Below are 14,141 nucleotides of genomic sequence, written 5' to 3' on the forward strand. Positions count from 1 at the left end.
CTTCCCCTCTGAAAATGTCAGCCGAAATGGAGGCGTGGCACTTTCTGTCGACGTTAATTGCTCGGCGTGTTCTGTTATCCTCGCTTTCTTTGTTCTTCATTTCTTTTGGCTGTTGCGCCTTTTTACAATTTCATTTGTAATTTATCATTGTTTGCCTTCGCTTTGGGTTCCCCCCCAACCACTCCCACTTTTCCCTCCACTTGGGGAAAGAGAAAAAGAAAGGGGTTCACCCTCCGCCAGATTCGCTTTACTTTAGCATTTAAATATTTTATTGAGTGCCTCAAATTGTTAATTGTTTTTTGATGGGTCGCGGGGTTAGCAAATGGAAATGGGAAATGGAAAAAGGGTCTCCCTCGAGCCAAATCGATTCTAATTAGGGATTGTGTGTGGCAATATCCATATCAAGGCGAGACCGATTCTTGCCTTCATTTTCTTGGCCTTAACCGAGTTAGCCAACCCTTTCTGCGAGTTGTTAGCAAAGTTTCTCAATTGAGTTAATTTGGGCTCTGGCTTTATGCATGTCTGATGCGCTATTTCGTGGCTTATCCTTAGCACCCACTTTTCGTCCTTTTCCGCTGGCAGCCGTCAACATCAAAGAGCAGTTGCTTTTCGGCCAGACAGGTGAAAATGTGATACGACGACTCCTCGCATGGAACTTGATCAAAGGACTACAAACTTTTCGGCTGCTTTACTTTTTGCCGTATTTTTTTTGGCCAAAAGGTGGTGAGAAGCATTCGAAGAATTCGTAATGAAGCCACGATGACGTTTTAACTTTATGCCCGGGGAAGAAAAATGAAACCCAACTCGGGCAATATGTTTGGGGTTTTGTCGCGCTGACAGCTTTTAATAAAAGTTGCTCCCCTTTCTGGATTTTCATTTTGATTTTCCAGACAAGCGACGCTTCTCGCTGGAGGTTCGTTTGTGTTTTTTTTTTTTTTTGGTTTCCTGGGGGCTCCTGGGGTTGCAACCCTTTTTTACGGCTGCCCAACCGCCAATTTCTGACCTTCTTCATGTGACATATTTTTAAGTAAGTTGTCAAATTATTTTCACTGTTCTGCACAGCAGGCCAAATGAAATTATGTTTTTACCCTTGCGGTTTTTCCGGTCGCCTACGCTTGTTTGCGCGGCAAATGGGGAAAAGTCAAATGCTGATGAGGACCAAGGCTAATAATGAAAACCTTTTTGTAATCGAATACTCCCCGAAAAAACCTAAGAAGGAGCAAGGAGAAGTAAGAGAAACACACAACTCACCCCCGATGAAATGCGACTCCTGTGAAGGGAAAGATCAAAACTAAAACTGCAGTCACTCCACCATTTGATCCCAATCAATCGCTTTTCTCGGCTCTTTGTTTACACTTATCTTAAAATAAAAAGAAAACGCAAAGAAAACGCCAACTAATTACGTCCCTTTTTTCTTGTCTCGTTTCAGGTAATTCCATCAGACCATTATCTCCACAATAATGATGCACAACTTGAGGAAAACGGCGAGGGTGAAGATTATCAGAACCAGGGTTTTGCTGGGCCTCTCCAAAACGCCATCGCACTCTTGATTTTCCCTCGACATTTTCCCGGGTTTTCAACGATTTCAGTTCGGTTTTCGGTTACAGTTGCCAGTTTTACAGTTTTCAGTTTTGAAATGTGCGTCAAAGAGAGATTTTCACCACTTAGAGTGTGAAATGCGTAGCCAAATACAAAAGTGAAGCGGCGGCGTCAGCAGTGAAAGCCGCAAACAAAAGATCCATTTGAATGCACATTTACGCCAGCTGCAGTTTCTAAAATGCCGCAGGCCAACACAGAAATTTTCACACATCCACCCCACAGAAACTACGAAAATGATGGCTCCAAGCTCAGTACGCAAATTATAAGCCCCGCCAGCTGCAATAAGCATCGGTAAGCTTCTGTTTGGTCATTGGCCAACATTGGAAAAAAGGGGTAAAAACCAGACAGAAAACCAGGTAAAATCCGTGGCAACAAGCGCGGCTTGCAGAGATGTTTAAACAGTAGTTTCTGTTGGTTTTTCTCGCTCTGCGAGTGGCTCAGTCCGCTGTAGTCACTCACCTGAGCCGATCAGAGCCATGTTGAGCTCGACTTGGCCTAAACAGTCCCCTCCCCCCCCAACTTCCCTCCCCATTTTAACCTTGTTGCTTGCTTAGTCTTTTTCGTGTTGATGTTAAGTGTTTTTCTTTCGGTTTGTGTGTCGTGTCGTGTTGCCTCAATTTGTGTTTGGCTAATGAAAATACCTCCGAGAGACAACAGACAACAGCTAACAGCTAACAGGCAACAGCCAACAAGCAACTGGCTGGCGACCAGTAAACGATTTACGATATTCGGGCCAGGCATTTTCACTTGCCTCGTCGAGCGGCGAGCATTCCACAGCAAATGACTTCATTGTGCCGAGCGGCAGTAGTAGTTGTCGAGCTATAAATTCGCCAAGACCGCAAGACAATGGGCATCCACAGCTGAGATCTCCACCGAATCACTCTGTCTGTCTGACTGCCTGATGGCTGGTTTACAACGCTCACTACAACGACGACGACGACGACGACGATGATGATGATGCGTTCGTAATGGAATTCAATGCATTTAATGGAAATTTTCGCATTTACATAATCGATGGAGGGCAGCAGAAATACTGAGCACTACTGGGAGCAAAGGCAGAAACAAAAAAAAATGTAAAGCTCGCACGCAAATTAAGCAGCTAGGGCAAAATCTTGAGAGCCCTGACCATGCCAACTCAATTTGCCAGCCAGCTTGCTGCAAAATTTGCATACGAACCTCATCGTTTGTTCTTGTTGTTTATGCGCTTAGATTGCTTAAGTGTGTGTGTGCAGGTCTTGATTTAAGATACTTACTAAATGTGTAATTTAGTGCATTTAGATAAGTTCCATAGTGAATTTTTGATGTGTGTTACTGCTGCTGCGGCTTTGCACTCCGCACATCAGCATTTCGCAAAGGGAATTTAATGCATTGTCTTGCATTTCTGCATTCTGCATTTTGCATTTTGCATTCTGTCTCTGCTGCCTGATGACTGCTGCCTGCTGGAGCTGTTGCTGATAATGCCTTTGTTTATTTAACGGCGCTAAGTGCATTGGTTGCATTTGCATAAATCGCTCGGTGGCTGCACACTGGAGAGCCACCGTGAGTTCCACTGAGGTTCCAACGAGGCGGTGGTGGAGGTGGTTCTGGTGGTGCTGCTGGTGGTGGGTTAAGAGGGCTGAGTGCAGGCCGACGCATTAAACAATTTGTGGCATTTAACAGTCGTTATAATATTGAAAAAAGAGCTCACAGTTAACCCATTGGTCTGGCTTTAAAAGCGTAGATGGGTTTGCATAAATCAGAATGGGTTTTTTTATACTGAAACTTATTTTTAGCTGTTCTTAAAAAAACAACCCATTCATAATTGATTAAAAAATGGTTTAGACGTTGTTGTTATATCAATAATATTTTTCCGAAAGCTTAAAATGATTTTGAGCCTTGTATATGTTCATAGTAAATACGCGTAATTTGATGGGTTCAAAAGTATTACCTTTTAATCATTTTTTGCAAGCCTTTCATTAACTTAAAGTACCTTGCCATATTTTCCCCCTGATAGTTCACTTCGCTGGAACATGGGTTAAATCGCAGCTATCGATAGCCCGTTTCAGCAACAAGGGTATCAATGTTTTTGTGCGCTCGCCGCGCTGCATGTGTGAGCGTTAATCACAAAAGCCAATATGCAGCTGAAAGCCGTTTGTTAATGCGTTATGCATTGCCACACTCCACAGTCCGCACTCCACACAAAACCCCAGTTGCCGCCGCGTTTTCCGCCGCTTCTCACCCATTGTCATGGCATTAAATCCCGCAGAAAATTCCTTTCTGGCTGGCCAGGCTGTGATAAATTACACAACGGCACTGCCGATGGACAGAGACTCGCATTTAATAAATAAAAATTCCATTATGGACACTCAATGCCAGCCTCAAGCTCAATCAAATAACAAAGAAACCCTCGCTTGCCAGTGTGTGTGTGAGTTGGGTGTAATAAATGACGTTGCACCTCCTGGTGCCAAGTGGGTTTATTTCTTTTTATTTTCATCGGTCTCCAAAACTTCGTTTACGATGCAGGGACAACAAGCTTGTCGATTGCCGAAATATTTTTACATAAATATATGTTTCCCAGGGAGCACTGGCGCCAATTCCAAACGCCCACAATGTCCCAGCTTTTTGTTTGTTGCATCATCGTGTATATTGAGCAGCGGGCAGCATGCAACAATTGTGCTTGCCTCTATGCAAGCAAAAAAATCCTGTTTTTGTTAGCCTGGCTGGCCCACTGGGGCTGGTTGCTGCCGCAACATGCTGTAATTAACCCGTTTGTCATGCAAATAAATCAAAAGTAACATCCCTCATACCCCGCAGGCCACGGAAAATGGGTGGCGGGAAAATGTGTTAAATGCAATTTCAACTGCATTTTGAGTGCATTTTCCGTGTTTTACGAGAGCAATGAGTTCGCCATGCTGGCAGGCAAAAATCTCATTTGCAACCACTTGATAATGGAATGCGAGATTTTCGCTTTTATGAAAAAGATTTTTCCGATTTTTCGATTTTCCGTCGGCGATCAACATTTCGCGGTTGGCAGGCAACCAAAAATTTGCACACTCCCTAAGCCAAAAAATTAATTGCAACAAAATGCGTTAAATGCCTCCTCGCATTTATCAAGTGGAAAGTGGCGGGAAGGTTTGGGGGGTTTGGCTGTGGGAACCGGGGAAACGTGCCGGGAAACTGGTCTTCTCGATCCAAGTGTGCACAATCCATCCGTCGTCCGCCGATCGAGTGCAATTTAATGCCTCAATTTTCACCAACAATTTCTGCGGCCGTCGGTGCTCTACGTGCGTTACCAAAAATAGCCGTGTGCCTTGTGTGTTTTTCTTTACATTGTATTCGAATTGTTTTGGTTTTCGTTTTCCGTTCGCTGGGTTTTCGGTTCGTATTTTGGCTTCCTTCGTGCTTGTTTTTTTTGTATTTCGACTGAAGACAAGTTCCGCGTGCGCCAATTTTGGCCTAAATGGCAATGAACTTGAACGGCGTCGCGTGGAAGTTTCGTTGGCGCCCTGCGATTTGATTTTGGTTTTCGTTTTTCGTGCCGGTTGTTTTCTTTTTTTTCATTCTCATTTTCTGTCGCTTTTACGAGTATTTCTTCTTGTGTGTTTATCTTTGTCGTTTAGCGTTCAGTTTTGGTCACGCGATGCCGTCAGGCGTATCAATTAGCCCAAAAAAAAAATGTGTTATTAAAGGTACGACGTGAGTGACGGCAAAGGGCCGAATTGCTTGTTCGCCTGACTGATAGACGGTCGGACAATAAATTTACATTAATTTCCTTTGAAATGGGTCAGGCCCGAGGGCTTAGTTTCGATCCCATCAAAATACAGTCAACATATTTTGGCCAAAACATGATACATCCGCACATCAGTTTGCCGTTCGCATCAACAACTTACACGTAAAACGCACAGTTCTCACCTAATAAAACTGACGAAGACATTTTCCTCCTGCTGACAGCAGAGCAACCAAAAAAACTTGGCAAAATGTTTGCCAACCAAAAAAAAAAAATGAAAAGAAGAAAGAGGTGATGTATGAAAAATGGGCGGATGGGGGAATGGTTGGAAATGGGGGCGTGACAGCATGAAGTGTAGCGTAATAAAATGCACACAATTTACGCAATTTACGTAAAGCTAAAAAACATAACTGGCAAACAAGGACAATAAAGGGCGGTGTGGGGGGAAATAAGTAATGGGGGGAAAGGGGAGGCCAAGGATCCAAAGGACGAAGAGCAAAGGCACTTAGCGAAGCACATACACACACACACACACATACCTCTAGTGATGATGGCGGCACTAAATACAGTTGTTGTTGTTGTTGTTGTTGTTGTTGTTGTCCTGATGTTGTGCGTTCGCTCGATTCCTTTGCCGCAGCAACTCCTTGTTGTTCAAACAGTTTTCAACGCGTTTTTCGCATTTTAACAGCCGCCATTTTGTTGGCATTTGTTTTTGCCGCTGCTGTTGTTGCATTTGCCGGCTTTACGCTGTCATTTTCATGGTTTTTGTTGTAGTTGTTGTTATTCTTGTTGTTGTTGTTCATGCCGTTTTTGCCGCTGAAATGTTTCTCTATTTGCGAGAGAGTTTTATTTTGTTTTGTTTCTCGTACTCGATGCCGTTTTTTTTTTTGTAGTCCTTTGCTTGGTTTTTTTTGTACATTTTCTTTTAGCCAGCATGTTTCGAAATTCAATTTTCGTCAAGTTGGCAACAGGCACATGAAGACAGCCAGTTGACGTGGGTGGGCCAGGAGTTCCTGGTGTTGTTGCTGCTGCTGCTGTTGCTGCTGCCTCTTCCACTTGTGACAAGAGCAACATTTGTCTATGTCGAGTTGCGACGACATGCAATAACTTTAACTGATTTTTCACACACACATAAACACACTTTTACACACACTCACACTGAGAGGACGATGCCTGTGGAGTATTTATAATTCTATTTATGTTTCAATATAAGGGAGTAGTCCTAGTGCCTGGGAAAGCTGGGAAACTGTAAGGCTGGAAAACTGGCCACACACGGAGGAGCGAGCAGCCACTCAAAAAAGTTCACCCGTCAGGCTTAATGATAAAGTGAAAGTTTTTTCAGTTGCTCCATGGCTGAGAGGCTCATGCTTTTCTTGCCGTCTTGTTGCACATTGGCTTTGCATGCGACACGCCGTGGCAGAAGGACCAAAAGCAGCAACGAAGGAGCAAAAAGGAGGCAGGAAGCCGAGGCTTTTGGACGGTTGGCTGGTCTGGCATAAAATCAAGTTGACTTTTCATTAACAGCTCAACAATGCCTTGGGTTTTCGGTTTGCTTTGGCTTGGCTTGGCAAGCCAAGTTAAGTTGTTTTTACTGCCTGTCATAGCGGTACTTAAAAAGCACACCATCACACACACACACACACACACACACACACACATGCTTATGCGGGCTGCTCTGGCAAAAGTTGTCCCGCATTAAGCCCCCATATAGAACCCCCCATTTCCCATTTCCCCTCCCCCTCCAGCTTGTCCCACTGCAACAACAGCAATTAATGCGATTTGTTCAACGTTTTCCATGTTAACTACTTGAAAGAAAACACAATTTTCGTTGTCAAGCCAAGATGGGAACGAAAAAAAAGCAAGCAAATTTGAATGTGGGCTGGGGTTTGCCTTTTTTACCCAAGGGAAGAGCCCCCGAAACATTTATTATTATAATAATAAATTGCTGCAAATGATGATTGACATTGAATACGTGTGTGGGCCAGAGTGTTGCTGTAATTTTGCGATGTTCATCAGCAATAAAATGGCAGAAAATTGCGCATACGCAACGTTGCACGTTAACACAGTGGCGATTAAAAGGCGCTCAGCCCGCTTTTATGACCTCCGCCCCCCAATGTCACACAAGATGATCTCAACTGCTGCTGCGGCTGCTTCATAAAAGTCCCCACTTGACGTGACCGGGAAAAGGAAAGGAAAAGCAGAGGAAAGGAAAGGAAAAGTGAGGGAAAAGCCGAAGGGAAGACCAGGAGTCTTAGGCCACTTGATTAAATGAATATTCTCTGGCGTTGCGGATGCGTGACTTCCTTTGGGCACCAAAAACACGGAGCACCACCCATTACTTAATGCGGCTGGGCTGCGTCAATTTTTGGTTGCATTTCAAATGAGCTAAGCTCTGCCGGCGGCGCCCTGAAATAAGAAATTCCCATGAATGTTTGAGAGCCTTCTGGCCTTTCAATATTTAATGCCAGTCGCCGAAAGTATGCATTTCTTTGGGCCAGTTTATTTAGCTCGCCAACGTTGCCCGGCACTTTCGCTTTTAATTAATTGAAGTTGGTCGCCAGAAAGCTGGGTTAAAAATGGGGCTTCTACATTCAGAAACGTTTTATTGAGGCCTAAAAGGCTTGCGTCCTTGTAAGGCTTTTAAACACATAATTGTTATCCTTGAAATTAAAGTTGTGGTTGCTTTGATACTACTCGTTTTTCCTTTTATTTTATACAGTACAACTAAACTTAGTTTGACCAGCTTACTGCTGTCGTTGTCAAGCACTTTCGCTTTTAATTAATTGATATTAGGCCAGCTGACTGTGTTTACCTAAAAACCCAGCGATAGCGAGCCAAAGTTTGCACTCGCTCGCATGATAAGATATTGTTTAGAAACTTTGGCTAGCGAGCGATAAGAACTTGGATTCAATTAAGGTAAGTTGGTCAATGCCTTGGCTGGCGTGGAGTTTTTCGAAGGAGGAAGGGAGGGGGGTGGATGAGATAGAGGAGCTTGTGGCGCGGAAACTGTGCCACATGGAAAATGGAGCGAGCTCAGTTGGCGTTACTTTCCACTTGCCGTGGGTGGATTTTTTTTTTTTTGTTAGTGGGTGGCAGGCAGGCGGGATTGGCCCGCTTTGTTGTCAGCGACATCAAGTTGCCACTGCGCCAGCATCGTGACAGGTGCCATGTTGCACAGTGTGTTGCATGGTGTGTAGTCAAGTGTAGTTCTATATAGTGCAGTGCAGCGTTCTGTAAGCCACGCCCCAAATATGTCGGAGAGCATTAGGCCGCGAGTGCGCCACTTAAAAGGACTCGCTCCTGCGTTTCTTTGCAGCTTCCCCGGGTTTTCCACCTCCCCTTTCCCTTCCTCCCCTTGCCTAACTTTTCCTTCGCTTTTCCCTTAGATGCGTGTCAGTCCGTCCATGTGGCAGTTTGTCAGTTGCTCGGTCTGTTCACTCACTTGATTTCTATTACACTTGACAATTTCGTTGGCTTGGTTCTCTCCTTGTCTCTCGCCTTTTCACGCTGACATGATTTTGACACATAAATGACAAAGTGTTTAATATCTGCTGGAATTATGTCACTCGACGAACGACGACAGGCCATTGCCACTTCCTCTCGGGCCAAATTGATTACACTTTAATTTGTGCTGAAGTGAAAGCGCCTGGGAAATTAGGCGAAAAGTGCATGCTTCGCTTGTCGCCTAAAAGTGTCGCACATTACGTGCAATTTGGCATTTTGAAGGTGAAGCAGCAACAACCACTTCCCACACAGTCAAAAAAAAAAGAAAAATAAGCGAAAAAAAGGGGTGACAGCAACCCAGTTATAAGGTTTTTTTTTTTTTTTTTTTGTTTGGCCTCAGTTGCCCATCATCATCGTTGCTGTTTATGTGCCGTCATTATCGCCAGATTAACTGCCTCTCCGCTGGCAAGTCTGTGTCTCTTTTTCTGCCTGCTTGTCGTTGCCCCATTCCCCAATCCCATTTCCCCTTCCTCATTTCCCCCTTCCCCATTTGCAACCTTTTGGAGCCCTCCTTTTATCCTGTCCTTTTGGCAGCTCTCGCGTTGGCGTCGTGCAACGTTGTCTCTGCCGCATCCTGCACATCCTGCCCACGCGTGCCGCACATGCAACATCGCAACATGGCATTCTCATGGCAGCCTCATGGCAGCTTCATGGCAACCTGGCAACATTCGCAACGCAAAATGCAACGCATCGCATCGCATTGGAGCTTCCCTTTTGTTGCCGGTTTTGGGCGACGCGTCGCCTGGCCAAATTATGCTGCAGTTAAAATTTAAAGTTGAGTGGCGCAAATGACATTTAATTGAATTAAAAATAGCAACAGAGCCCCGGTGTCCCGTCCCCAAGTCGGTTCGTATATGGAGCGATTGTTCGTGTTGCAATGCCAGTCGAAAATCAAGGGGAAATTGGTGGGGAAGGTATAAGCTTTTCGTATGCATGAGGTATGCCCATATTGGGCTGGCACTTTTTCACTAAAAGCACATTGGAATGCAGCAAATTGAGCAATTTAATGGCTGCCTCTCGCTGAGAACTATCCGATTAATCGGTTTTTAATAGTGTACCCTCATGGCTCCATCAACCTCTTCTTAAATTTTTAAATGCCAAGTCATAGTCACTCTTTAAATTGCCATAAAAAGTCATCTAAATCAAACGATAGCTGGCAAAAACCAATTTAAATAACAAAACGTCTTGGGATAAACTATTCAGGCATCCAATGCATATTCAAATATTGTTATTTGCCTTTTTAATTGCACATTTACCATCTCCGTGTGCGACTTCAATTAAAAATCGATAACAATTATTGTGTATGTACAAAATGTTTGCTTTCAAGAGTCCACACACTCGTATAGCTGAATTTTATGGCATTATGGCATTCTGTGGCTATCTGGATCTACTCGTATGTACGCCTGCACTTGACACATCTGAACAAAAGCCCCCGTAACTCCCCTTCCCCCTCGATCTAAAAGTCCCTTGTTGCTGGCGATAATGAATTTGACGTCAATCTTTATTTGGCGGCTGGTGTCATTTAAGATATCAACGCACTGTTTTCGACGGCAAAGTGGAAGTGCAGGGCTATTTTGTGTGTGTTGTTGAGGGGTTCCTGCTGCTGTCAGCGGCGGAAATAGCTCAAATCGGTACACAAAAGGAGCTGCTGAAACACACAGGAACGGCACAAGAGTGGAATTACTGATTGGCAAGAGCCAAATGCCGGCGATGGCAATGAAATGTGAAAAGGCCGAAAGAGCAACAGCTACGGAAACAACAATTCTCATACAAGTTTAATTCAATGATGGGCTGGGGGGCTTTGCCAGTGCAGAGGTGTTGGAACATCGATGTGGGCGTCGTTGTTGGGGTTTTGTCCGTGGCAACATGCAACAACATCAGCGGCAGCAGCAGCAACAACAGCAACAGCAGACAAACAGAGAGAAAGACAGACGGCTGTTAGACATGTTGTATAAATAAATAATTGCGCATTGATGAGCAAAAGCGAAACGTCCGCAAATGGACAAAGCAGATTCAGATCCAGACTCGAATGCAGATACAGATACAGATACAAATACAAATACAGATACGGATGCGGATTGCCTGTTGAGCCAGAGACACGCACTTCCGCATTACTCCGGCACGCCAAATGAATCTGCCATTTCAGATGTCAATTTGTGTAAAACACAAGTCACCATCAGACTGCGCTCACTCTTAAGACTCAAATCTCCCCATTTGTATCAGTATCTGTATCAGTATCCGTATCTCTATCTCTGCTTTCATAGGGGGCCATCAAGGTCATTGGTTGGCAATTGCATCTCGTCTGGGGTCAACGATCTCCAATCGCAAGACTGCTCATTTTACGCCCTCAAAGGCCCGACTCAAAGCAGCTTAATGATGCCAAATATGGTCGGCCTTCCTCCGCTCCATAAATATGGCGAAACCAAAGTAGAAAAAAAAAGAAATAGTATCGCGAGCGAGCGGAACTGTGTTGACGTTTTGCCAATTTCAGAGCGCGCTTTGCCATGTGCTTTTTTCCCATTTCGTACTTATGACATTGGCGGTCTGTAGGTGGAGCTCCTCCTTCTCGTTTTTGTTGTTTTTTTTTTTTTTGTTTTGGCCAACTGCAGTTGGTCCCTTGCCGTTTTGCATTCGACAGTTGCAGAGGTCTTTCCTGCTGCTTTCTGATGCCTTCCTGCTTCTATGCTTTCCTGCTTTTCCAGCACGTGTGGCGGAAAGTCGCCGGTTGACCATCCTCCATGCTTCATCCTCCAACCTCCAATCTCCGTTCTCCAACCTCCGCTCCCCGCACTCCCCACCTTCCGCCAACTCTATTTCTGGCTATCTGCTGTCTGTGTGCTGCTTTTTATGGCTCTGGCTGCAACTTGGCTGTCAGCTCGCCGGCTCTTCGGCTCGAGCTCTTTGCATTGGCTGCCACAACTCGGGGCAGGGCAACTGATTTGCTTTGGGATTACGATTTTGTCTATCACCTAATGGGGTCGTTTCGCTTGCCACCATCGGCGAACCCACAAACTTGGTCAAAGAGTTCTCTCTGCCGTCTGTCGTTTGTCGTTCGGCGTTTGCCGTTCGCCGGTGTCTGCTTTAAGTTGAAGCCAACTTGGGTCAACTGCTTGGCTTTGGTTATGGAATGCGGAGTTACCATTTACCTGGCACTCTCTCTCTCTCTCTCTTGGCCAGATTATTGTTGACCGGCCAGCTGATAATTAAACGGAAATTGCTGCAGGAAATCGGGCAGAGATACACCAGTATGATGGACGGGACTAGATTAAGTCCCGGTCGCATTCTCGCCCCTCCTTCGGTAATCCATTTTATATTGCATGTCTCGGCAACCACATTATGCCCCATGCCGCATCTCACTCTCTGTCTCAGACGCACATCAATAAAGGCAACATTGTTTGCCTGTCACATGCTCATCTGGCTCTTCTTGTGGTTTCCTTTGCTGGGTTCTTTTCCTCTCCAAGAAGGGTATATTAACTAATCACAGGAGTGACTTAGTTGGAAGTCGAAATCGATAGCTAGCATTTCGTATAGATTACTAGTTGCAGGTTGCTCTGAAAATGGCTTAACTACAAATTTATATGACCAGCTATAAAAGTTGAATTGAATGAAAAAATGTTAACTGCACTTTCTAAACTTTTATTTATTACTTGGTGATCTAAGCTAAAAACTGCACTTTTATTACTATGATTGGTAGTAAATATCAACTAAATAAATTTTCAGTTCTATGATTTCAAGTGTATAACCTAAAACAAGTCTGAAAAAACTCCAGCATTAAGTGCAAAGCCAAAGTGTTGTAGTCATTTGGTTTATGAACATGTTTGCCAGTCATTTTTGATCTCGAATAACGTGGCCAAGGATATACCCTATTCGCCATACTCGCATTACACTCACATCCCTCTTAATATCGTTTATCGTTTTTTTCTTTCAATTTCTCCCAATTCCCTCTGCTTTTCCCCTCCCAAATCTACACAAGCTCTCACGCATAAGCTCGAAATGACATTTTAACTGGTGCGTATAAACTTGAGCATTTTATGCATATTATCCTTTATTGTATGCGGCCAGGACCAGACGCAAACCGAGAGTCCCGCCTGCGGCCTAATGCGCATTTCCCCCGCCCACACACACTTCTCGGGGCTTCTCCTCCTGATAAGGATAAAGGGGGGGATAAGGGGGAGGGGGTTTTGAGGGGAGACATCTGGGACAACGACACGCCTTGGCAGCGCTTTAACAAAGTCAAAAATCGTATTTATTATATTGCATTGACAACTCATGTGTCATGTGGGGGGCGCAAAGGGATAAGGAGTATACTATATATATATCGGGATATCATCGAGGGTGCGGTGGAGATCGAGGGGGATTACTGTCGCAGCCGCAGCCTCATTCTCATCCTCGACTCCCATATCCCCATTCCCATTCCCATCCCACTTGGCTGATTCAGGTTCTGTTTGTGTCGCTGGATCTCTGGATAACTTTAAGTTTATGCTCGAGTGTTCGGAGGCTGAGCCTGATTCTTTCTTTTGGTTTCCTTTGCTTTCTGTGTGTGTGTGTGCGTGTGTTTCTGCTGTGTAGGTGGGATTGCCCCCTTCGAAGAGGAAAACTTTGCCGCCAATGCCGGGGTTTATCACTCTTCGATGTTTGTTGCTGCCGCCGCCGTTGCTGTTGCTGCTGCTGCTGCTGCTGCTGTCGCTCATTTGTTATGCGACAGTGATAAATGTCATGCAAAAGTTTCGGCAGCTGTCAAAAGGCATGTTTTTGGTCTTTTTCATTTTCCTGGCTGGGCCTCTCGTATCCTGGTTCCTTTGCCTTTCCTTTTACTTTTCGGCCCGGTCCTTTGTCTCTTGCTGCTCGCATTTTTCTTTTGAATCGCTTTTGCCTGTTGACAGAGCTACAAAAGGGCCATGCGAGGGTTGATTAAGCTCTTCCACATGTCGCACTGCGCAGTGGGAGGCGATGCACTCGCAAAAAATAAAGTTAAATAAAGAGCTCAATAAATTACAATGCTTTAAAATGAAAAAAAAATTTTGAAAAAATATTATTTACATTTTAATATTTGTAAAGCCTGACAGTAAACTAATTTTTGATCTAAGAAACTTTTTAAAGCAGCTAGAGAATAGTAAAACCTTTTTTCCTTAAGTATTTATTTTTCAAGAGGCTTAAGGCTTATATTTTTCATAGTGCACTAGCAGATTAAGCTGGTTTGGATTAGACTATAATCCTTTGAGGCTCCACATAAGTTATGGCAGCCAAGTGCGCGACAAACGAAATTTCGGAACTCGCTCGGAAATTAGCTTCTGCTCCTCCAGCTGCAACTTCGGCACTCCTCTAATTTTAC

General features: G+C 44.5%; 2 protein-coding genes across 2 annotated transcripts in view; one reads left to right on the plus strand and one right to left on the minus strand.

Annotated features, from left to right (window-relative positions):
• Positions 1-14,141, plus strand: part of LOC108086608 (Krueppel-like factor luna) — a 119,102-nt gene that overhangs the window by 19,314 nt on the left and 85,647 nt on the right. The gene's annotated exons all lie outside the window — the stretch shown is intronic.
• Positions 1,330-13,439, minus strand: LOC108086372. Its single transcript, XM_017183273.2, has one exon. The coding sequence runs from the start codon at positions 1,562-1,564 to the stop codon at positions 1,439-1,441; it is 126 nt and encodes a 41-aa protein (XP_017038762.1). The 5' UTR covers positions 1,565-13,439; the 3' UTR covers positions 1,330-1,438.

This window comes from Drosophila ficusphila, unplaced genomic scaffold (genome assembly GCF_018152265.1).
Source record: "Drosophila ficusphila isolate 14025-0441.05 unplaced genomic scaffold, ASM1815226v1 contig_414, whole genome shotgun sequence".
NCBI lineage: Eukaryota > Metazoa > Arthropoda > Insecta > Diptera > Drosophilidae > Drosophila > Drosophila ficusphila.